General features: G+C 38.7%; 1 protein-coding gene across 3 annotated transcripts in view; it reads right to left on the bottom strand.

Annotated features, from left to right (window-relative positions):
• Positions 1–26,306, bottom strand: part of VIRMA (vir like m6A methyltransferase associated) — a 59,980-nt gene extending 33,674 nt beyond the window's left edge. For 2 of the 3 annotated variants that reach the window (XM_004011833.5, XM_012184115.4), the window contains exons 1-6: positions 26,166–26,306; positions 13,134–13,249; positions 9,289–9,375; positions 8,086–8,134; positions 6,431–6,599; positions 533–655 (exon numbers count right to left, since the gene is read on the bottom strand). In XM_004011833.5, coding sequence (XP_004011882.1) covers positions 533–655; positions 6,431–6,599; positions 8,086–8,134; positions 9,289–9,375; positions 13,134–13,249; positions 26,166–26,228 — 607 coding nt within the window. In that variant the 5' untranslated portion in view covers positions 26,229–26,306. The remainder of the gene's footprint in view (positions 1–532; positions 656–6,430; positions 6,600–8,085; positions 8,135–9,288; positions 9,376–13,133; positions 13,250–26,165) is intronic. The other variant, XM_060393945.1, reaches the window with a different exon arrangement.
• Between the last annotated feature and the right edge of the window lie 212 nt (positions 26,307–26,518).

The following is a 26,518-nucleotide window of genomic DNA, read 5'->3' as shown; positions in this document are numbered from 1 at the left end:
TATTGTAACTATTTAATATTTTGGATGATTTAGCTCATAAACACACTTTAAAAAAAAGTAGTAGAATTACTTGCTCTTAAAAAATATTAAGGAGGGGGGAGGGAAAAAAAATATTAAGAGTAAACACTGCACAATTTTCTAGAGTGTGAATTAACAAAGTATGCTATTTTATGTTTTTACACAATAATCCTCTTTTTTAGCTATTAAGTAACTACAGATTTTTATCTCTTCCAATACATACAGGTTATTTTTACTGGTGCTTCTCTGTACTGTCATTATAGTACATTAACATTTTATTTTCAAAGCAATGTTGCTTCAGTTTCAAATAAATTAACTGATTTCTCTTTTAAACAAATTCACTTGCCAACAACAATAACAATAAAAAAAAAAACCCACAAGAAAACACTGCTCAGAATGGGGGTGGGGGACATTCATCAAGATTTGATTACCAGCATCTATTTTTTTTCCTCTAATAAAAAAGTACTATTATATTACCATTAATCAAGAGAGGAAAAAATATTATTATTTCTACCTGGCAACGGCATGGGATCATCTTCATCATCATCAGGGGGCGGGGGTCCTGGTGGAGTTCTTGGTCCCCTTGGCTGTGGTCTTGGAGGGCTTCCATTAAACTGATCTTCTTTCTCTCCATCAGCTGATTTTATTAGAAAAAGAAAAAGAACTTTAAAATTATTAAAGTTAGTAATATAAATACATGACAGAATTGCCATTGATCATTTGGGTTTTCATCCTCAGAATTTATTAACTTTTTTGTTCCTGATGTCTAACAGAAATTTTGCTAATCAGTTTATATTGGGAAAGTTAAAATTTCTGACATCCCATACACCAAAATATAATGTACGGAACTCTTAGGAATTATCCCAGAGAAATGGAGACTTATTTTCTTGCAGGAAGATGTACACAAATGCTCATAAATAACTTTATGTGCTAAAGTCAAAAACTAGAAACTTACCTAAATGTCCTTCAATCACTGAACAGTTAAATAATACATCCATACTATTTATTACTACTCAGCAACAATAAAGAATGATCTGATACACAGAGAAAGTAGATAAATTTCAAAGAAATTACAGTGAATGGAAAAAGCCAATCTTAAAAAGATCCCAACTTCATGATTCCATTTTGTAACATTTATGAAATAATACAATTACAGAGACAGAGAATAATGATTGCCAAAAATAGGTATAGGTGGGATGAGTGTGGCTAGAAAGGGGTAATACCAGGGAATACTGTGATAGTACAATCAAGCATCTTAATTGCAATGATGGGTATGCAAAAGTATACATGACATAAAATTACACACAGCTACACATATATACACACACACATGCACAAATACATATACAAACTGGTGAATGTGAACAAGCTCTGCAGACTGTAACAATGCCAATATTGTCTTGATATTGTACTAGAGTTGTCAAAGATGTTAACTAGGGGAATCTGGGAGGAGTGCACAGGACTTCCCTACACATTTCTTTGCAGCCTTCTATAAATCTGTAACTATTTCAAAACAAAAAGTTAAAAACATGCACACATATATAAATGCAATATATGAGCTCAGATGTCCATTTTAAAGCAAGTAAGAGTGAAGTCAGTCAGAGAGAGAAAGACAAATGTCGTATGATATTGCTTGTGTGTGGGATCTAAAAAAAATTACACAAATGAACTTATTTATAAAACAGAAACAGATACATATGTAGAAAACAAACTTATGGCTACTGGAGGGAATGGAGCGGGGATAAACTGGGAGACTGGGATTGACACATACACACTAGTAAATATGAAACAAGTAACTAGTAAGGGCCTATCACAGCACAGGGGACTCTACTCAGTTCTCTGTATCAGCCTATATGGGAGAAGAATATAAAAAAGAGTGGAAATACATATAACTGATTCACTTTGCTGTATATCTGGAACTAACACAACACTGTAAATAGAAATTATACTCCAGTAAAATTTTCTTTAAAAGTCAGTAAATTTTTTTCCACTTCTCTTTATTTGATGTACAGCTGATTAACAATGCCATGTTAATTTTGCTGTACAGCAAAGTGACTCAGTTTTACACATTCTTTTTTATATTCTTTCCCATTACGGTTTATCTCATATTGAATGTAATTCCTTGTGCTATACAGCGGAACCTTATTGTTTATCCGTTCTATATGTAATAGTTTGTATCTACCCCTAAACTCTCACTCCATTCCTCCCCAAACCTGCTTCCCCACTTGGCTACCACAGAGCTGCTCTCTGAATCTGTGTGTTTCTGCTTGGTAGATAGGTTCCTTTGTGTCAAGTTTTCATTCCAGATATAAGTGATATCATGTGGTATTTGTCTCTGACAAGTCAGTAGACTACACTGTGATAAGACTACAATAGAAAATAAAATGAAACTACAAGCTTAGGAAAGATAATATTAGTAAATCTTTAGCTAGACTCACTGAGGAAAAAAAAGAGAGAACTCAAGCAAAATCAAAAATGAAACAGGAGATATTACAACTAATACCACTTAAATACAAAGGATCATAAGAACCTACTATAAACAATTATACACCAACAAATTAGACAACCTAGAAGAAATGGATATAGCCCTAGAAACATACAACCTACCAAGACTGAATCATGATTAAACAAAATATCTGAACAGACCAATTACTATAAGGAGATTGAATCACTAATCAAAAACCTCCCCAAAACAAAAGTCTAGAACCATATGGCTTTACTGATGAATTCTACCAAATGTTTAAAGAAGAATTAATACCAATTCTTCTCAAAGCTTTCTAAAACTCATCTGCAAGGCCAGCATGACTAATACCAAAACTAGACAAGGGTGTCTCAAGAAAACAAACTTGTGTCAGCGTGCTCAGTCGCTCAGTTGTGTCTGACTCTTTGTGACCTCATGGACTGTGGTCCACCAGTCTTCTCTGTCCATGTAATTTTCCAGGCAAGGAATACTGGAGCAGGTTACCATTTCCTTCTCCAGGGGATCTTCCCAACCCAACAATAAAACCCGTGTTTCCTGCTTCCCAAGCAGATTCTTTATCACTGAGAAGCCCAAAAAGAAAGTTACATTCTCCAATTTAAAATAAATAAGTTAAAAATAAAAGAGAAAGGTACAGGTCAATATCCCTGATGAACATACATGCAAATATCCTCAATAAACTATCAGCAAGCCTAATTCTGTAGCACACTAAAAGGATCATACACCATGATCCTGTGAGATTTATTCCAGGGATGCAAGGGAGGTTTAGCATCTGCCCATTAGTCAACGTGGTATGTTAACAAAATGAAGGATCAAAGTCATACGATCATTCTCAACAGATACAGTAAAATAATCTGACAAAACTGAAATCAATTTAAGATAAACACTCCCAACAAAGCAGGCACCGAGGGACTGTGCCACACCACGTGTGTGCTCTTAGCAGTTCAGTCGCCTCCAACTATGTGACCTGATTTTTAGAAGTTCACTATATGCCACTTTACATTTACAAAAACTTTATGTTAGCACCTGTTTTCACTAACCAAATAACCTTTGCAGTGAGCTGTTATAGAGGGATCATAACCCCAAAAAAGTCAGAGTGGTACCACCAAGCTCCTTCCCCAGCAACTACACTTAGCATCTCAGCATTAAGCCACCACAGCTTTGAATTATGTCTGTGAGCATCTGTGCTTTATCCCAATTGACTTTGTACATCCAGTAGCAAGATGTGTCCTAAGGTAATTGTTTCTTCACTTTATATCATTCTGGCTTACAAAAGGTTTCACAGGAACACACTTTCAGAGAGCAGGGAAAACGTGTATAATATATAGAAAACCCTACAGATTCCATTGGACTTCCCAGGTGGCTCCATGGTAAAGAATTCACCTGCCAATGTAGGAGACACAGGTTCGATCCCTGGGTCGGGAAGATTCCCTAGAGAAGGAAATGGCAACCTACTCTAGTATTCTTGCCTGGAGAATCCCATGGACAGAGGAGTCTGGCAGGCTACAGTCCATGGAGTCACAAGAGTCGGATATATCTGAAGACTCCATCAAAAACCTATTAGAACAAACAAAAGGTACATGGAACGATGCTCAACATCATTAATTAACATGGAAATGCAAGTCAAAACCATAATGAGGTATCACTTCACACCTGTCAGAATTTGTTGCTTTTTTAGTCTCTAAGTTGTGTCCAACCCTTTGCTACCCCATGTACTGTAGCCCACCAGACTCTTCTGTCCATGGGATTTCCTAGGCACAGATACTGGAGTGGGTTGCCATTTTCTTCACCAGGGGATCTTCCCAATCCAGGGATCAAACCCACATCTCCTGCTTGGCAGGTGGATTCTTTTACCACTAGGCCACCAGGGAGTGACTATTACCAAAAGACTAGAAATAACAACTGTTGGTGAAAATGTGGAGAAAAGGAAATCTTCGTGTACTGCTGGTGAGAAGGTAAACTGGTGCTGCTAATAAAAGAAAAACAGTATGAAGGTTCCTCAAAAAATTAAAAGTAGAACCAACATAATGATCCAGCAATTCCATTTCTGAGTATTTACCCCAGAAAATAAAAATGGTAATTTGAAAAGGTATATGCACTCCCATGTCCACTGCAGCATTATGTACAGTAGCCAAGAAACAAGGTAAACGTCTATCAACAGATGACAGACTGAAGACAATGTGGAAGGTGTGTATGTGTTATTCCATACACATATTAGTACAATGGAATATTACTCAGCCATAAAAAAAGGAAAGAAATCTTGCCATCTGCAACAACATGGACCTCAAGGGCATTATGCTCTGTGAAATAAATCAGACCGAGAAAGCCAAATACTATATGATCTCTCTTAAATGTGCAAGATAAAAAAAAAGTAAGTTTAAAAAGAACACCAATAACAAGCTCATAGACACAGAGACTGGTTGGTGGTTTCCAGAGGGTGGGGGATGGGGGTGGGTGAAATGGATAACTGTTTTTGTTTTATATAAATAAAATTTACAAAAAAGACCAAAGATACAAATACAAGTAAAATATACTTCTCTGCCCACAAAAAGCTCACAGTCTAGAAAAAAAGACAAATGAGCACAGAAGAATGAAGGCTACAAAGAAAAGTGAAATATTAACTGTGCTTAGCAGATAAGATCCAAGAAAAAAGATTAAACTATAGTGTGTGTCCATCATCAAAGACAAAGACCTCACACTACAGTATTATATAAGGATTAAGAAAAACAATGGTCATTTTATTTGTGCTCATAAAATGCTAACTATAAAGCAAACTATTTTTCCCTATGACCTCAACTGTAATTTCAAAATGTATTCCCAAATCTCCTTAGTTCCACTAGTTCAATCTCCTTCTTACAATGAGTAATACCAAATGAGGAAACCAGACCCTGGAAAACATAAGCCTAATTGCCTGCTTTATATAAGGAAAGTCAATGAAGTTTATCAGAAGGCTTATGCTTTGTTTTGTTTCAGGCGGGTGGGTGGGTTTGTGGGGGCGTTTTCTGGGAGCCATGCTTCATTGTATGTGGGATCTTACCTCCCCAATCAGAAACTGAACCCTAAAAAAATAAAAAATAAAAAAAGAAACTGAACCCTTGCCACCTACACTGAAAGTACAGAGTCTTAATCAGTGGACTGCCAGGGAAGTCCCTAGAGTTTTTATTTTCCCAAAAGGGGAAAATCTCCTTTAGCTAAGATTTAGACATATAAAGAAATCTGATAAAAGAAATGCCATTAACACATACCAAATTTATTGCCTATTTCTTTTTTTTAATAAACAATAAACATTTATTTCGTGTACTTCTGAAGGCCAACGAGTCTGACATCTGATGCCAGCATGCTCGTGTTTTATGAGAGCTCTCTTCCTGGTGTGCAGACAACTGCCTTCTGGCATGTGTCCTCACATGCCAGAAAGAGGAAGCTCTGGCCCCTCTTCCTCTCTTTTTTTTTAATACTATTTATTTGGCTTCACCAGGCCTTAATTGTGCCATGTGGGATCTTTAGTTGCAGCATGAGAACTCTTAGTTGTGGCTTGTGGGATCTAATTCCCTGACCAGGCATCCAACCCAGGTTCCCTGCACTGGGCACACACAGTCTTAGCCACTGGACCACCAAGGAAGCCCCATTCTCTAATTCTTTGAGAGATAATTTACATAGTAAATCACAAATAACCATGGATTCTATTATCATTTATATATTTTAAAGAAACAAACAAAAAACTCAGATTAAAAAAGCATTTTTGGAAAGTACAGGAAGAAAATAAAATGCAACCACTTCAGCAGAAAAAGAAACTCTTCTAAGAAAGAATGGAAGACTGACAGATAACTTGTCAAGCCTTAAACAAGGTTCAAAAGATACAAGAGTTCTTTGAGTTACCTTTCCCACTGTACTGAAAGACAGTTTCAATGATAAAACCAAATTTAAAATTCTCACCATGCTTTGGATTCCTTTTCACATTTGGCTGTGGCTGGGGAGGTGGTGGAGGTGGAGGTGGAGGTGGAGGGGAATCTCTGTCATGACTGATGACTCTGTCCACTGATCCATATATTGCCAGCGTCAGACAGTTGTACCAGCCTCTCAGCACCAAACCATCAGTATTCACCTGATTTGGTGGGAGGGGGATAGGGGAAGAGATATCTTTCAAATTAATGTTTTAATATGTCAGAAGTAAACTGGTATCAAATTACTCTGTGGGTTCAACTAATATCTAAAAGCATGCTGAAAACGCAAAGATCAATATTGGTGGAAATTCACCCTGAGGCACAACTTTTACATGGCCCTCTAGAGTTATCATATCTAAAACTGTCTCAAGACTATATCTCCTCAGTCCTAAACTTTAGGTCAATTCTATTCAAAAAGCATAACCAGATTCCTAACCAAGAGAAGAGAAATAAAAAGGAAATTAGAAGGGAGTTACTGCCAATTAATAAATTAAACCCAAATAGTTACACGGGTCATGAAGATACACAAAAGTACAAATTGTGTCCAGTCTCAAGAATTATAAAGCCCATAAAATTATATGGCATTCTTTTTATTAATAAATGTCCAACTCATACATGCAAATCAGGTATATTCTATGTACCCATCCCGCACTTAAAAAGTAAGGGTAACCAGAGGCATTAAACAAATTATTTTTGCAAAGACACTTTATCCTAAAAAGATCAAGGACTTTATCAAGGCCATTAACTCTCAATATTTCCTTATAAAATAATTTTAAATTTTTCAGAGCTTATCTACCAACAACAGAAATATTAACAACAAATAAGAAAATGAGAGTGTCAGCAGGAAAACCCCGAAACCAAAGTCCCTGACTTCGGAGTTCTTCTCCCACTCTGTAATGTTGAGTAAAGATGAAATAATAAGTGGTAATGGGATCCTTTCTAGAGAAAGAAATTACTATTTTCCTTGCTCATCTTAGCAAACTCCAGCAAAGGGACCAGAAGTAAGGCTCAAAGATTATACCCATGGACTGACAGACTCTGAACAGAAAAATCACTAGAAAGAAGACAGAGATAGAGAACATGATTTTTAGTCTAAACAACGTGCAGAATATTAAGTACTCCTTCACCAAAAACAAACAGCAAGCTGAATAGTCCCATACTAGATCATCATTATAGTTAAGACTTTGGCTCTTTCATGATTCAGATCTTTTAGATGCTTTTAGAATGGCATTTCGTATCAAGAAAAAAGACACACTTCTGATATGCAAGGAAGAAGTATGAAATATGAATTTTTAAAAAGACACCTTAATTAAGATACAATGGTGTTTAATAATTTACCTGCCCATCATCTTCAAAATTCACCCACCTAAATGAAAAGAAGGAAAAGCAGATGCTGGCTTTTTCCTGACCCAAGTATGAAATTAGAATGAAGAGCTACATAGGGTAAATAATAGCATTACAATATTTTTGCTCCATTTGAAAACAGCTTCTGGAATACAAAGGAATCAGACAAGAAATGATGAAATTCTGCAGAACTAGAACTAAATAAGCTAACATTCTGCATCACTGGGTTCATCTGGATCAAAAACTCTGAATGGAGGTGAGAACAATAGCAGTAACAAGCTGAAAACTGACTTCCACAATTACCTTTGAGTTGGGTCTAAAGATAATGGAAGTATTCTCATCATATTCCAGGCTGTTAACAGAGGAGAAACAAATACACAGGTTCAAACACTGAACATCACAGTTCATGAAGATTCAAATATTTCAATCAAACACTAGATTTTTATTTTAATAAACTACAAAGTTTGGGTTTAATTTACTCCCCACAAAATGATATCAAGTATAAAACAAACCCCCCAGATTCTAGTTCAGTTGCTTTCAGGTGAGTGCAGATGTCAAGGTTTGTTTAAAAGCACCGCATGTAATTCTACCACACAGCCAGATCAGAGGTCCATAGCCCTATAGTCTTCAAAAAGAATGCATACCAGGATTAAAGCTTTTAAAAAGCACCTATTTTATCAGGTAGGTACCAACTTAAAAAAAACATTCTATATATTAAAAATTAGCTACATCAGATTACCTAGGCTCCCTTCATTTAAAAAAAAAGGTTAAATTATCAATGTAATTTAATAATAAATGAATGGAGAATCAATAAAAGAATAAGCAAAGTCTAAAAAATTTACTTTCTGACAGGGATAGGAAAATCTCCATTTTTAAGCTGCCTTTAAAATTTTTTATTTTATAAATGAGTAAAACCATTTAATGGTTAATTAATCTGCAGATATGAAAACAACCAGTGTTAATTATACCTAGTCAGTATGCATTAAATTATTCAAAGTAGGGGTAGCTATTAATAAAATTCTCATTTTACAAAAATGCGGCTATGGAATTTTAAATTATGAAGCAGTGTGACGTAAAAACCACAGATAAAATCTCAATGCATTTATAGAGGGTTTTAAGAATCAAAAAGTAATATTTTCCAAATTACAAGGTTATTACCAAATCATGTGATATGTATCAGAAATGCATACACCAATAAAAATCAAACAAAAGATGGCTAATGTTTCACGCATTTAAAGTTTTATTTTATAAATAAACACAACTTGTTCTTAGGAGCGTGACATTTCCTTAATATTGTCAACTGTTAAAATTAAACCAAATTCTTGGGTCTACTATCATATATAGCCTTTTCTTCTACCAAAAGAATAAAAAGGTTTCGCGTACTAACTTATGAGTGTCTGGAGAGATTACCTAGTAAGTACATACCTTCCCAACCTATCGAAAGAACAAAAAGGTTTTGCTTACTAACTTATGAATGTCTGGTGAGATTACCCAGTAAGTACATACCTTCCCAGCCTATCGAAAACCGGGGCACTTGGTTTGCTGACATTGTTAAAGAATAAGTCTAACTGAAATGTATGCGGTGAGGTCTCCCTGTGAATGAAACAAAGGAGAAACATCAGCCTTTATAATAACCAGTTCCTAAACTAAAACAAAAAACAAAGTAAGTACAACTTTAAGAGCAAGTCTAGAATTAAGATAAAATATTCCCAATATTTAAATAAAACACAGAGTTAACTGCAATATTTCCTGTCATTTTATTCACAATCCAATTCTCAAGTAGTCAACTATTCACTTTGAGTATTACTGAGAAGTTTTTAGCCATCAAGTATCTTTTGCCTGCTGCTTGGACCATTCTAAAACACACAGACATTTAAATTTTTTTACACATTTTAATAGAAAATGCTAATTAATCAAGATATATAGTTTTTTATTCTTTATATTATTATTTTATTAGCAAAAAAGAATCAGGAGTTAACTTAAAGTTGTAAATAATAATTACATTTAATTTCAGCTTAACCCATATTCATACAGGACTATAATAATTTGAACATCAGAGCCCTAAACTGTGACTTAAAGCTTAAACTCCAATTTGTATAGCATTAATTTACATAAATCTTTTTTTATAGACTTACCTAGTAGAGTTTAAAGCCTATTTAATTTGCATTAGAATGAAATCTTACTATATACCCTTGGCTGAAATTCCTTTGCCTTAACTAAAATCAGTTTTTAGACAACACATACTTTGTTTATTCACAAAAAATCTAAATGATAAAAAGTGTAATGCCCAAAGTACTATGGAAGAGATTCTCTTATGTATTTCTGGTAGAAATACAAACAGGTACAACCATTCTGAAAGACAATATGGCAATACAACTCAGGAGACTGAGAAAATGTTCACACCATTTAATCTAAAAATACTTTTCATTACAAAGTGTTTCTATGGAAACACTGACATACAAAGTTTTTTTTTTTTCAAGAGGAGATTCATTATACTAAAAATCTGAAAACTAAAAACCATCTAACAGCCCCCACTTTAGGAACTAGCCAAATAAATGACAGTACAGTAATTTGTTAAGATTATGCAGTCATTAGAAATCATATTTTCAAATAAATTTAAATGCAGTGAAGTACTCCTGACATAATGTTAAATGAAATAAAGGAATACACAGAACAGTGCACGCCTGGGTCAGAACAGCATCATGCACTTTATCTCACCCTAATTGAACCGTACGTGCTCAACAACTCCAGTCTCTCTCCTCCTACCATTTGGCTTATAACCAGACCCTGGCCTCCAAAAGGAGAGGAAAATGGGTTGAAATGCAAATTATTTCCTCTGGAGGCAAAAAAGATTCACGTCCTGGTCGCTGAAATGAATTCACGTAGTCTGACTTTACAAGATTTTCACCTTAAAAATTGTTGACTCTAAAACCTAATCTCACATAAGATATACCTATCCTCCCCCCAAAATATATACATATACATACATATATACATACACACATACAAATGCTTCACATCACCTGGGAAGCCCCCTCAAATGCTCACATATAAATTTAAAAACATAGGACATCAAAATGCTAAGCTTCTCTCAGAATAGAGGGATTGTAAGGATTTTAATTTTACCTTACACAGTTCTGAATTTTGTAATGAGAGTATGATCATAAAGTGTGCTGCACAAACATATGACCTCTAACATTAACTTTCAACCCTGAGATTCCAGGCTTCCCAATATCTTATTGGGTCGGCCAAAAAGTTCTTCCAGGTTTTTCCATAAAATGTAGTAGAAAAACCTGAATGAACATTTTGGCCAAATCAATACATCTGTATTACTGAATTAGTAATGGTTTATGGTTTATAACATCTTATGGTTTATAACATATTGTGTATAACACTGTTTCTGGTAACAATTTCATGTTTGGAATTATTAAAACATGAACAGTCATTTATTCCCAGCTAAGAAAAAGGAGAGAGAGAAGAGGGGAAATGTAATGCTCTTACCCACTGCAGCTAATGACAAGAGATCCATTTTGCCCGCTGTTACAGCCAGCCTCCAAAATAGACCCCAAAGACTCCCGCTTCCTGACAGTCACCCCCCTGTATAGTTCCCTCCTACACTGTACCCGCAGAATATGTAGTCAACAGAATACAGTAAAAGCAGTTATATGGAAGTATGTGACATATGCTATTTCTGATATTAAGTTACAAATACAGTGACTGTGGCTTCCTTCTTGGGCATGCTCTCTCACTCTCATTCTTGGATCACTCACCCTGGAAGAACCCATGCTGTGACACAGCGACCCACAGAAAGGATCTCCTGGCAAACAACTGAAGGTCTCCTGCCAACAGTCATGTGAGTGGGCTTCTAAAATTCCCCAGCCTCAGTCAAATCTGAGACTGCAACCCGAGGCCTATAACTTGGTTATAACCTCATGAGGGAACCTGAGCCAAGCAAGCAGCACCCAAGTTCCTGACCCTCAGAAATAGTGGGGGATTAAGTTGCTAAATTTGCTGAGGTTTGTTACACAGCAGCAGGTAACAATAGCGCCTTCTTGCCCCAGAGCAGTGCAATTAGAGAAGTCGGCTGGATACTCTATCATTACTCCATCTTTCTCATTCTACTTTCTAGGAAAAGTAGAAAGAAACACAAGAAAACAGGAGTTTTTATTCCCTTACACGTGGCAAAAAAGTTAACTATAATGATCTGTCATATAAACATTAATCATTCTTATTGCTTTGTTTTTATGTTTTACCTTTGAATGACCTGAAAACACCTGAAGAATTTTATATCCACTCTACAAACAACAAACTACTTTTCACAACTATGAAGAAATGAGCCCTTAACTTTGAGTCTGTACTGTACCAGCCACTACTACATAGTTGGCTTAACTCTTTCATGTAACAGAAACTGAGCTATCAAAGCATGGACATGTCACAATGCGGCATTGATACCTAGGCTATAAGCTAAGAACCCACCGATATATTTATTACACATATTTATGCTTCCATAACCAAAATTTAGCTTTTATCTCCAATTCATGTAATTAAAATCAAAAGATGATGATGATGATTCACGTTATAACAAAGATCAAATTCCTCTGTTTTGTGTCAGTTGTTAAAGTTATCAACAACTCCACATTAGGGAGTTCCCTGGCAGTCCAGGGGTAAGAACTTTCACTGCCATGACTTGGGTTCAATCCCTGGTCAAGGAACTAAGTTCCTGCAAGCCTCACAGCAAAACCAAAAAAAAAAAGGAATAATTAAAAAAAACAACTCCACATTAGGAACAATGTCTTACATTTGGTTTCTTTCCCACAGACCTTAAAAAAGAGAAATGATGCTCAAGTAACTACTTGCTCAGTACAACTAATGGCTAACGTGAAGCTACATATTTACAAAAAGACACATGTATCAGGCTAAGATGATCACCAATAAGGCATGAAAACTAACACTATAATATAAAAAATGTAACATAATAAAAGATATATTTCTCAATATTACAGATGCATTTATTTTCAAGGAAAACAGCACATTAAAAATACTCTGTCTACTATACTGTGCCACCCTACAATAGTTTGGAAACTATAAACCTATTTCTACCAATTAAAAAAAAAAAGAAATGAAGAAAGAAAAACTTAATCTAGTACTTAGGTCAAATAATTACTCTTTTCAAGTTTATAGTAATATATGGATTATACAGAAAACTTAAAAGTCAATTATAATGCAATATAACTAAAACTGAATAAAGTTTTATTTTTGTTAGTTTAACTTACAAAATATTTTTGCATTTGGAAGTATGTTTCTAGGTCATCTTTAGTCAAAAACACTTTTAAAAAAGAAAACTGACTCACCCATATGCTCTATTGTCAGGCAAGTTGCTATGGGCTCTTACTCCCGGGGGTATGACTCGAACTTCATTTATATAAACCACACATGGAAAACGAACCACATCTATATGAGAACTTTGCTTTAAGAAAAGAGAAGAATATACTGTAAGCAAAACACTTTGTCTAGTCAAAATGTATTCACCTTCAATTTGTTTCATTTAGAATGTCACAAATAATTTTTAAATAAACACTATCATTAAAACAGTGTTATTATATTATAAATGGTGTAAAAACCATTTTTAAAAATAGCCAATGAGGGACTTTCCTAGTGGTCCAGTGGTTAAGAATCTGCCTGCCAATGCAGGGGACATAGTTTGACCCCTGGTCCCGGATAACAATTCCACACGCTACGGAGCAACTAAGCTCATGTACCACCTCTACTAAGCCCACGCTCTAGAGCCCGCCAGCCACAACTACTGAAGCCACATGCCCTAGAGCCCGTGCCCTGCAACAAGGGAAGCCACCATGATGAGAAGCCCAGGCGCTGCAACTAGGGAACAGCCCCCATTGGCCACCAACCACAGAAAGTCCAACGCAGCAACGAAGACCCAGCACAGCCAAAAGTTAAAAAAAAAAAAAAAAACAGCTGATGATAAAATGTACCTAGTTAAATCCCTCCCCTTGTATAATATTTTCTGCATCTGCTTCCCGGGTGTCTTGCCCGGGCCAATACAGACCAATAATCCCTACTGCAGGGGTCCCCAAGCCCAGGCCACAGGCTGGAAGGGGCCACACGGCAGGGCGTGAGCGGCAGGCAAGCAAACGAAGCGTCACCTGCAGTGACAGCAGCTCCCCCTCACTCACGCTGCCCCAAGCTCGCCTCCCGCCGGCTCACTGGTGGCATTCGATGTTCATAGAAGCGTGGATCCAACACACGTGAGGGACCGAGGGACGCTCCTTATGAGAATCGTCCCCAGACCAGGACCCCCCACCCACAGTCATGCTGTCTCCCACAAAACCAGCCCCTGGTGCCAAAAAGGTTGGGGACTGCTGCTTTAGTGGAAACCTGTGGAGCCAGAGGCGTTCAGAATCCTGACTTTTAAGATTTTTAGAAACTAATGATACAAATACTGCATATTACTTAACAGCCCAATAGTTTCTGCAACAGTAACTCGTAACCAAAACATTAATACTTCTGCAGCAAACGTATAAACGTTCACACTAAGTAAAGATTATAACAAGCATAAAGTCAGTTCAAAGCACAGCATATGGCCTGATGAATTCAGGGCAGATTTTTCCTGCCATTTTTTCAATTTCTGAATTATAGATGATAGATAGCGAATCTCTTAAATTAGCTTAGTTTACCAAACTTATATACTAACTAATATCAAGAGATCAAAGGAAGTCATTCAGGTACTGATTAGATAACGTAAACACTCTCAAATCTAAAAAAGAGGAAAAAATCCACAAACTTAAGAATTTTTCAGGACTTCCCTGGTGGTCCAGTGGCTAAGATTCTGAGCTCCCAATGCATGGGGCCTGGGTTCACTCCCTGGCTAGGGAACTAGACCCTACATGCAGCAACTAAAGAACCTGCGGGGCGCAACGAAGATCAAAGATCCCTCGGGCCACAACTAAGACCTGGTACAGCCAAATAAAGCAATAAATAAATATTTTTTAAAAAGAATTTATCATAATAACAAATGGATACCATAAATTTAGTGTACATTTATTTCTCTGTATCACTTGACACAAGATCAGACAAACTAGCTCTTGTGATTAATAATTTTAGAAGAAATTTTTCACATTGTTTTTGGACTATTATTTTATATCAAGTTTTCCTAGCAGTTCAGCTACAACCCCATGCTCTAGCCAGCCACAACTACTGAAGCCCCCACGCCCCTGAGCTCATGCTCTGCAACAAGTAGCCAACCATCACTGCCTGGTGACTGAAATTTTTAACAAAAATGGTTCATATAATCTGCATCTAAAAGGACTGAGTCCTGAGTGCTCTTGAAGCTGCAAAGAATACTGTGTCTCTCAACAGACCAGAAGACTGGTCAAACGAGTCTTTCCTAAAATGGGACAGAGGATGACTTTCTAATTTTGCACTTTAAACTCAGAGATTGAGTATAACCAAATATGTAGATCTAGAAATCTTAATATAATTTAACTATTCAAATGTACTTTATACTCGCAAAGATATACAAGAAACAAGATGAACATGAATTGAGGCCGACTGCTAGCTGTTTTCCAATACAACTCTCTTAAAGTTAGGCACAAGTGAACTGAGTCTCCTAGATTCTGGGAAGCCAGTGTGAACATGTGATTGCTAGATTCCATCAATGGGATGTAAGTGGAAATGATGTAGGCAACTCTGGGTCGTGTCCTTAAAGAGAAAGTCCTGACTTCAGAACCTCCTGCCACCTCTTCTTCTATACTCTGCTGCTTTTCTAGAACACACGTTACAGTGAGCTGTCTTGGACAATGCAGGAGATACCCTAAGAATGAGAGAGAAAGAGAACAGAAAAGCCTGTCCCTGACAATGCAGAGCTGTCACGTTAGCCCTAGAATACTCACAATCAGATTGAGAGAGACAGTCTTATTTTATCTAACCCACCGTTATCCTGACTTGATGGTAGCAGCCGAAATTGTATCCTAACTATTACAAATATACTGTAGGTATTCAATAAATACTACAGCAGACTTTTATAAAAGAAATAAGCATTCTGCCTCAAACTTTGGTTCTGTTTCCTTCCTGTAAATAACTCCTTTATTTAAAAAATCTACTGTATAGAAGCTCCTTTGCTTATACAGTTAAAAATGATCATTAATATTTACAAAGGAAACATAGAACAAAACTTTATTTATTCTATCCTCCTCCACCCTGCCCCTCTGTTATTTAATGAAGGGTATTAGTAGTAGATAGGGTATAGTCACTGTGGACCTAAAAAATGAACTTAACGTTTTATAGCCTTTCAAAATCTATTTTGCTTGTAAGTAGAAGAGTTTCTATATTAGTTGCTATCACTTTTATTCAATATTTATTTCTAAACATTTATTAAATGTTTATAATGTTTCAAGGTATGCTGCTGCTGCTGCTAAGTCACTTCAGTCATGTCCGACTTTGTGCGACCCCATAGACGGCAGCCCACCAGGCTCCCCCATCCCTGGGATTCTCCAGGCAAGAACACTAGAGTTGGTTGCCATTTCCTTCTCCAATGCATGAAACTGAAAAGTGAAAGTGAAGTCGCTCAGTCGTGTCCGACTGTTTGCGACCCCATGGACCACAGCCCACCAGGCTTCTCTGCCCATGGGATTTTCCAGGCAAGAGTACTGGAGTGGGGTGCCATTGCCTTCTCCATCAAGGTATGCTGCTGCTGCTGCTAAGTCGCTTCAGTAGTCTCCGACTCTATGCGATCCCATAGACGGCAGCCCACCAGGCTCCCCCATCCCTGGGATTCTCCAGGCAAGAACACTAGAGTGGGTTGCCATTTCCTTCTCCCAAGGTATGCTAGGTCCTGAGAATAAAAAGACAAGACCTACCATAAAGGTACAATCTATTGTGGTAGACAGACAGACAAATTACTATGATACAGACTCATACAGAAAACTTCAAATTGGAAGGAGTACTTACCTAAATGAGATTGTAGGTAAACATTTGTGAGGGGAAAAGAAGAATGTCAGGGAAGGCTTCCCAAAAGAAGTACTACCTGATCTAAGTGAATTTTTAAGGAAAACAAGAATCAGTGGAACAGAGGGAGAAAGCTTAATAGGCAAAATGAGAAGCATGCACAAAAGGAATGCAAATAAGAACCGGGAAGCTTTAAGAAGTTACAGGCATAGTTCACAAAGACTGGAGGGCAAAATGTGGGAGAAAAGTAGGGCAGAGTAGCTTGTTGTTCAATCACTAAGTTGTGTCCAACTCTGCCTGTCCGACCAGGCTTCCGGGTCCTTCACTGTCTCCTGAAGTTTGCTCAACCTCATGTCCATTGAGTCTGTGATACCATCCAACCATCTCATCCTCTGTCATCCCCTTCTTCTCCTGCCTTCCATCTTTCCCAGCATTGAGGTCTTTTCTAGTGATTTAGCTCTTCACATCACGTGGCCAAAGTATTGCAGCTTCAGCTTCAGCATTAGTCCTTCCAGTGAATATTCAAGGTTGATTTCCTTTAAAATCGACTGGTTTGATCTTGCTGTGCAAGGAGACTCTCAAGAGTCTTCTCTAGCACCACAATTAGAAACCACCAAATTTTCAACCCTTACCCTACTTTATATATTATGGTCCAACTCTCATACCCGTACATGACTACTGGAAAAACCATAGCTTTGACTAGATGGACTTCTGTAAGCAAAGTGATATCTCTGCTATTTAATATGCTAAGTTTGTCATGGCTTCTCTTCCAAGGAGCAAGTGTCTTCTAATTTTGTGGCTGCAGTCACCATCTTCAGTGATTCTGGAGCCCAAAAAAAGAGTATCTGTCAGTTTCCAGTTTTTCCCCCTCTATTTGCCATGATCTTAGTTTTTCAAATCTTAAGTTTTAAGCCAGTTTTTTCACTCTTCTCTTTCACCTCCATCAAGTGGCTCTTTAGCTCCTCTTCACTTTCTGCCATTAGAGTGGTATCATTTACATATCTGAAGCTGTTGATCTTTCTCCTGGCAATTATGATACCAGCTTGGGATTCATCCAGTCCACCACTTAGAATGATGTATAAGTTAAATAATCTTCCCTGGTGGCTCAGATGGTAAATAATCTGCCTGCAATGCAGGAGACTCGGTCTGATCTCTGAGTTGGAAAGATGCCCTGGAGAAGGAAATGGCAACTCACTCCGATATTCTTGCCTGGGAAATCAAATGGACAGAGAAGCCTGGCGGACTACAGTCCATGAAGTCACAGAGAGTAGGACACAACTGAGTAACCAGCAATTTCACTTTCATAAATTAAATAAGCAGGGTGACAATACACAGCCTTGATGTACTCCTTTCCCAATTCGGAACCAGTCTGTTGTTCCATGTCCAGTTCTAACTGTTGCTTCTTGACCTGCAGACAGGTTTCTCAGGAGACAGGTAAGGTGGTCTGGTATTCCCATCTTTCAGAATTTTCCATAGTTTGTTGTGATCCACACAGTCAAAGCCTTCAGCATAGTGAATGAAGCAGATTTTTTTTAATCCCCCTGCTTTTTCTATGATCCAGTGGATGTTGGTGACATGATCTCTGGTTCCTCCACCGTACATCTGAAGTTCTCGGTTCATGTACTACTAAAGATGAGCTTGAAGGATTTTGAGCATTACCTTGCTAGCATGTGAAATGAGCATAAATGACAACAGTTTGAACATCCTTTGGCATTGTCTTTCTTTGGGATTGAAATGAAAACTGACCTTTTCCAGTCCTGTGGCCACTGCTGAGTTTTCCAAATCTGCTGGCATGCAGAGTGCAGCACTTTAACAGCATCATCTTTTAGGATTTGAAATAGCTCAGCTGGAATTCCATCACCTTCACTAACTTTGCTTGTAGTGATGCTTCCTAAGGCCCACTTGACTTCACACTCCAGGATGTCTGGCTCTAGGTGAGTGACATCATTGTGGTTATCTGAGTCATTAAGATCTTTTCTGTATAGTTCTGTGTATTCTTGCCAACTCTTCATAATCTCTTCTGCCTCTGTTAGGTCTTTTCCATTTCAGTCCTTTATTGTGCCCATCTTTGCATGAAATGTTTCCTTGGTAGCTCCAATTTTCTTAAAAAGATCTCTAGTTTTCCCCATTCTATTGTTTTCCTCTATTTCTTTGCATTGTTCACTTAAGGCTTTCTTACCTCTCCTTGCTGTTCTCTGGAACCCTGCATTCAGTTGGCTGTATCTTTCCCTTTCTCCTTTACATTTCTCTAAAATTTCCATCCACTGCTAGGAAGTCAACTCCAAAAATCTGTACCTCCATTAAGACTACTCTCCTGAGCTCCAGACCACTACATCCAACTGCCAGCTGGACATTTCCATTTGAATGAACCTCTGGCACCAAAAGCTCAACAAGTCCAAAACTAACTGTCCTATATGAGTGACATTTTTTCTCATTCTCTTGCACCTAAATAATTTCTTCATTTAAACATCAAGTTCTATTGATTAAACCTCTAAACAGCTCTCAAATCTATGTATTAGGTTGGTGCAAAAGTAACTGCAGTTTTTGCACTGTTGAAATTTGCTGCTTGATTTTGGAATACATTGTTAATAATGTGGGTATGTTATCGTTTTAATGTGCATTTCTGGCTTTTTCTTTTTGCTGACTTATTACTTGCTGTTTATTTTGTATTTATTTTAGACTATGGAAATGATGTTAGACAAAACACAAATTCAAGCAATTTTCTTACAAGTTCAAAATGGGTCATAAAGCAGTGGGGACAAATTGTAACATTAACAACACATTTGGCTCAGGAACTGCTAATGAACATACAGTGCAGTGATGTTTCAACAAGTTGTGCGAAGGAGACCAGAGCCTTGAAGAAGAGAAGAACAGTGGTTGGCCATTGGAAGCTGACAACAACAACTGAGAGTCATCATCAAAGCTGATCCTCTTACAACAACATGACAAGCTGGTAAAGAACTCAACATCAATCATTCTACGGCTGTTCAGCATTTGAAGCAGACTGGAAAGGTGAAAAAGCTCTTTAAGTGGATGCCTCATGAGCTGATCAAAAATCAAAAAAATCGTCACTTTGAAGTCCCATCTTCTCTCACTATATGCAACAACAAGGAACCATTTCTTGATCAAATTGTGTTGTGCAATGAAAAGTGGATTGTATATGATAACCAGCGATGGCCAGCTCAGTGGCTGGACTGAGATGCTCCAAAGCACTTCCCAAAGCCAACTCTGTACCAGAAAAAGGTCAAGGTCACTGTCTGGTGGTCTGCTGCCTGTCTGATCCACCACAGCTTTCTGAATACTGACGAAATCATTACATCTGAGAAGTATGCTCAGCAAATCAATGAGTTACACTGAAAAACTGCCAATGCCTGCAGTCAGCATTGGTCAACAGAAAGGGCCCAATTCTCCACAACAACACCTGACTGTACTTTGCACAACCAACACCAAAAGTTGAATAAAGTTTTGCCTCATCTGCCATATTCACCTGACCTCTCACCAACTACCAAGCATCTCAATTTTCTGCAAAGAAAAAGCTTCCATGACCAGTAGGACCCAGAAAATGCTTTCCAAGAGTTCACAGAATTGCAAAGCATGGATTTTTTTATGCTACAGGAATAAACAAAACTTAATTCTCATTGGCAAAAAAGTGTTGATTTTAATGGTTCCTATTTTGATTAATAAAGATTTGTTTGGGCCTAATTATTAATAATAATTTAAAATTCAAGGTCCAAAACCACAATTATATTTGCACCAACCTAATATTTCCCTTCTTTTCAGTGGTCACTTCTCTAATTCTACACACTAGGCCAAATTCCTTGGTCTTATAGACAAGTATTATCACTCCAAACGTACAGCCTCAAAATGCCCTGGTATTCCTCATCTGTATGTCCTCATCCATGCCACTGTCTCTGCTTAGAACTCTCCCACATTCCTCTCCCAACTCTATTCAGATGTCAACCTTCCCTTAAAAACCAAGTCAGATCAAGTCTAGATGAGTGCTTATCAAACTAAGTTCAAATTGTTTTTGAAGAAATATTATATGTTTATTCATCCAATAAGCACTGTATAGTAGATCACACTTTTTAAAATTTATTAATTGGAGAATAACTGTTTTACAATGTTGTGTTGGTTTCTGCCGTACAACGATGTGAATCAGCTATAAGTATACATATATTCTCCCCCTCTTGAACCACATGGCCCCATCCTACCCCTCTAGGTTGTCACAGAGCACCAGGCTGAGGTCCCTGTGTTACAAAGCAACTTCCCACTAGTTAGTGAGAAGCTATTTCACATATGATAATGTATACATTCAATGCTACTCTCTCAATTCGTCTTCCCCCACTGTGTCCCCAAGTCTGTTCTCTATGTCTGCATCTCTATTCCTACCCTACAAATAAGTTTATCACTAGCATTTTTCTAGATGCCATATATATGCGTTAAAAATATATACTTGTTTTTCTCTTTCTGGCCTACAATGTTGGCCAGAGCCTCTGTTTAACAGGCTCTAAGTTCATCCACCTCAGTTCAACTGACTCAAATTCATTCCTTTTAATGGCTGAATAATATTCTATTGTATATATGTACCACAATTTCTTTGTCCATTCATCTTCAATGGACACCTAGGTTGCTTCCACATCCTGGCTATTGTAAATAGTGCCGCAATGAACTAATTGCTTCTTTTAATTCTAACTGAACTAATTGCTTCTTTTAACTTTCCTGTTACAGTGGTATTTCAAAAAGACAAGAAACAAGTCTTCAGTTCAGTCGCTCAGTCATGTCCGACTCTTTGCGACCCCATAAATCGCAGCATGCCAGGCCTCCCTGTCCATCACCAACTCCTGGAGTTCACTCAGACTCACGGCCATCGAGTCGGTGATGCCATCCAGCCATCTCACTCTGTCACCCCCTTCTCTTCCTGCCCCCTATTCCTCCCAGCATCAGAGTCTTTTCCAATGAGTAACTCTTCACATGAGGTGACCAAAGCACTGGAGTTTCAGCTTTAGCATCATTCCTTCCAAAGAACACCCAGGGCTGATCTCCTTTAGAATGGACTGGTTGGACCTCCTTGGAGTCCAAGGGACTATCAAGAGTCTTCTTCAACACCACAATTCAAAAGCATCAAGTCTTCGGCGCTCAGCCTTGTTCACAGTCCAACTCTCACATCCATACATGAATACTGGAAAAACTGTAGCCTTGACTAGACGGACCTTTGTTGGCAAAGTAATGTCTCTGCTTTTTAATATGCTATCTACGTTGGTCATAACTTTCCTTCCAAGGAGTAAGCGTCTTTTAATTTCATGGCTGCAATCACCATCTTCACAGTGCTTAGCATAATGAAAGAAAGACGTTTAACAGGTGCTTAATAAAAGTTGACTGAATTGTGTTTTTAAAGCTAAAAATATTACAGTGAAGTAGTAGGCACTTAAAATATCCAGAAGAGTACATATACCTAGGAAGACAGGTTGACAGTGGGAAATCACAGAAGGTTTATGACTAGAGAGGTAACAGGAAACTGAAGAACAGACTAGTTAGATTCCACAACTCAGCCACATTTATCTAAGGAAGAAGTACTTCTGTGTTGAAGTCTTTCTGTGACTAACAAGGCCCACCAATTCTCTAGTTCTACCAGTTCTCTATAACTAGAATTCTCCAGTTATTGAGAATTTTTGGCTACTCTTACATGATGAGGTGCAATCCTGGCAATTCTTTTTTTTTTTAATATTTATTTACGTATTTATTTATTTTGGCTGTGTTGAGTCCTGGCTGCAGCTCTCAAGATCTCTCACAGCAGTGCATAGCCTCTCCAGCTGTGACATGAGGGCTCCAGAGCACACGGGCTCAGTAGTCTCGGCTCACAGGCTTAGTTGCACCGAGGCATGTGAGATCTTAGTTACTGGCATGTGAGATCTTAGTTACTGGACTAATGATCAAATGCTCATCCCCTGCATTGCAAGGTGGATTCTTAACAACTGGACCATCAGGGAAGTTCCCATCCTGTCAATTCTATAACCAAAATTGATCATGTACCTATTCCTTCCTTCTTAGTCCCAGTGGGACACAGCATTGCACAGCTTTAGAGTCAGGAAATGTGCGTTGGCATGTCTTAATTCAGCTATGCCACATTAGGAAAGTCACCTAACTTTGCTAAGTCTCATGCTCAGTTTCCTTTCTATCAAATGGGGACAATTATCTTTCAAAAGGATGGGTGGATTAGAGATAATGTATTTAAAAGGACTGTATTTAAATTTTAAATGTATTTAAATTTGTATTACCAAAGGAGTAGTCTTGCACAAAATAAACATTCAATAAATGCTAGCAATGATTACTGGCCATCTATTAACTCAAGTTTTCATTATGTCTCACTTTTTCTTCTTGATTTGCCACCTCTGATTATTCTGAACCATTTTAGGCATGATTGATGTACCAATGTACTGAAGTTACTTGCTGTTGCTTAGTCATGAAGCTGTGTCCAACTCTTTTGTGATCTCACAGACTGTAGCCCACCAAGCTCCTCTGTCCATGGGATTTTACCAGCAAGAATACTGGAGTGGTTTGCCATTTCCTTCTCCAGGGGATCTTTCCAATTGAACCCAAGTCACCTGAACTGCAGGCGGATTCTTTACCACTGAGTCACCTGGGAAGCCCACTAATGTACAAGTCTACCTTAATTTTACTAATCACAACATTCTCCTGCTCAAAAACTAATTATTTCTTACAAAATAAAGCCCATGCCCCTTTGCTGACCATTTAAGGAACTCCATGATATGGCTTCAAACTGTCCATCAGGGGCCACTACAAACTGCTACTTCAACATACCTTCCTCAAGGAATGACTACTCCAGAATACCCTTCTTTCCTATCTACAACTGTGCAACATATCCTCTCCAACAAATCCACCAAAGATCAAGTTCAAATGCCACGTACCTTGATGAAGTCTTCCCTGATACTCTCAAATGGAAAGTGATCTGTCCCTCCCCTGAAATCACACAGCCTTTATTTGTACCATCAAAGGGATCTAAATAAATATTGGCTGGAGTCCTAATATACCAGACACTGATGGCTATTTTGGAAATAAAGGAAAGAAATCTCAAGGCATTTCCATTCTGTCTCTTCAGGTGCTCATCATTATTTAACTTGAGTCATAATTTTGTGGGTCTCATCTCCAATGCTAGTTATAAACTCCTTGAGGACAAACATCTACCCTCCAAAACCCCTACTCCTCCTTCAAGACTCAGTTCAAATGTGATCTCTACTAAGTCTTCCTCTATCATTGCCAAAAGGTATTTATTACCTTCTGGTAGTCCTATCCTCTCCATGGTCTTCAATGCTTGCTTAAGAATGAATGAAGACTACATTTCTAAATATATCTTAAGTGAATGGATGCTAACTTTCCTAAACTAGAACACTACTAAGCTAATTCATCATACTCTTTTCTTTCATTTTTAACTGTTCTCTATTTCTATGTTCATGATAGGTTTGTTCTTATCCAACTACTGCCTCTACTGTGAGTTTTCTAAAGCATAGCTGGAACCATATTCAGAGACGTATGGTCTTTGAACAAACAGAGCTATTTGACCCACATGAAATGAAAGACCACTATCAATTCACTGTTAGTATGATATGCTAAGAGGCTTTCCAGGTGGCACTAGTAGTAAACAGCCCACCTGCCAATGCAGGAGACATAAAAGACAGTTTCCACTCCTGGGTCAGGAAGATCCCCTCGAAGACATTGGCAACCCACTCTGGTATTCTTGCCTGGAGAGTCTCATGGACAGAGAAGCCTGACAGGCTATACAGTCTATAGGGTCACAAAGAGCTGGACAGGACCGAGGCAACTTAGCATACACACAGCACATGATATGCTGTAAGACCAAAGCTGTCAAAGATTTTATTTTATCAAGTTCCAAAGTACATCTGCTACCCACTACCATCTCTATCTGAAGAAATAAAAGTTTTCCCTCAAGGTACAAATGACTGTGCATGTGGGCATGCTAAGTCGCTTCAGCAGAGTTCGACTCTTTGTAACCCTGTGGACTGTGGCCAGCCAGGCTCCTCTGCCCATGGGATTCTGCAGGCAAGAATACTGCTGGAATGGGTTGCCATGCCCTCCTCCAAGCGACTCTTATGTCTTCTGCATTGGCAGGCAGGTTCTTTATCACTAGGCCCCTTGGGAAGTCCACAAACGACTCTACATATAGAATAAATAAGCTACAAGGATAAGGGCTTCCCAGGTGGCCGCAGTGGAAAAGAATCCGACTGCCAATACAGGAGACACAGCCGACGCAGGTTTGATCCCTGAATGGAAAAGATCCCCTGGAGGAGAAAATGGCAATCCACTCCAGTATTCTTGCCGGTAAAATCCCACAGACAGAGGAGCCTGGCGGTCTATAATCCATGGGGTCGCAGAGTAAGATACAGCGAAGCGCACACAAGGATATATTGTACAGCACTGGGAATACAGCCAATACTTTATAATATCTCTAAACGCAATATAATCTATAAAAATTGTAAAGCACTATGTTGTACTTTTGAAACTAATAATGTAAATCAACTATACCCCAATTCTGTAAAAAAGTTCTCTAAATTACGTCTACATTGAAAGAGAAATGTGAGCTCTGGAGTTTCTCTACGGACTTCATTGTTCATTGTTCGTTGTTGGCCGGTTTTCGCGAACTTTTGGTTAACTATTCAATTTACATATGGCAGAGCCAGTCATACATTCAAGGGCACTCAAGTTAATACAGAACGATTACAACAGCCCACTCTCACCCCTCAAGACAACACAATTGTCCTCTACAGTCTGACTACAAATCTCTCCTCTTCACAAGTATTCATGCAAGGGACGTTCTGTGTGAGTACTTCTTGTCCTTACGTGTGAAATCTTTCCAAGAGATAAGTACTTTCAGAGCAAACTGGAGAACGCTGCAGTCTTCAACCGAATGAGTGTCACACCTGAGTGGCATGACTCCCGTTAGAAAAGGGACCTAGAAGCATGAATTTGGAAACCAGAAAACCAACGTGACCCGCTGAGTTACCGACACTACTGTCAAACACAAGCTGTCCGAGACCCCTTTCGAAACACCACTTGCAGTAAACCTGACAGGATCCTTTTCAAGGCCCACAGCGGACCCGGGGGGACTGGTGGCAGGGTGAGGGGAAGCAAAGCCAAGTAGAGCAGCCAACTTAACCAAAGACGACGCGGGGCCTCAAGCAACTCAGGGAAATGAGGAGGGGGTGGGAGAGCTCCCGCCACCCTCCGCAGACGCGGCGCCCACACCCAGGCTGAGAGGACAGTGTGCGATGAATTAAAGCGGCAATCGGTACAAGGAAAAGTCGAGGCACGCCTAACGATTTTTTTTTTTTTTTGGTAAGGGTCCCCAAGTCGAAAAACAGGGTCGGAATCACGTCGCGAAGACGTACCTCGGCGCTCGGGTGCTTGAAAGTGTCTAAAAATAGCAGCTCCATCGCCGAGTCCACCGCCATGTTTGCCGCGGGCGGCGGAAGGGGGAGGACTTCCGGGGCAGCCCTCCAAGCTAGGCGACAGCGGCTGAGGAGAAGGAGAGACGACGGTACTTCCTGTGACCAGAGCGCTGGCGCCGGAAGCCTGGACCTATCGCTACGCGTCGCGCTGCCGGAAGTCGCCTGCCCAGCCTTCTTCGGGGCGGTGGGGAGCGCTCTCCGTGCGCCGAGAGATGTGGGCGGGGGGGGGGGGGGGGGGGCAGTAAGAAGTTGGGGGGGGGGGGGGGGGGAAGGAGTGGGCGGGGAGAGTACTA

Source organism: Ovis aries, chromosome 9 (assembly GCF_016772045.2).
Source record: "Ovis aries strain OAR_USU_Benz2616 breed Rambouillet chromosome 9, ARS-UI_Ramb_v3.0, whole genome shotgun sequence".
In the NCBI taxonomy this organism is placed as follows: Eukaryota; Metazoa; Chordata; class Mammalia; order Artiodactyla; family Bovidae; genus Ovis; species Ovis aries.
The sequence above is the reverse complement of the archived record's forward strand: the minus strand, read 5'-3'. Positions and strand labels throughout refer to the sequence as shown.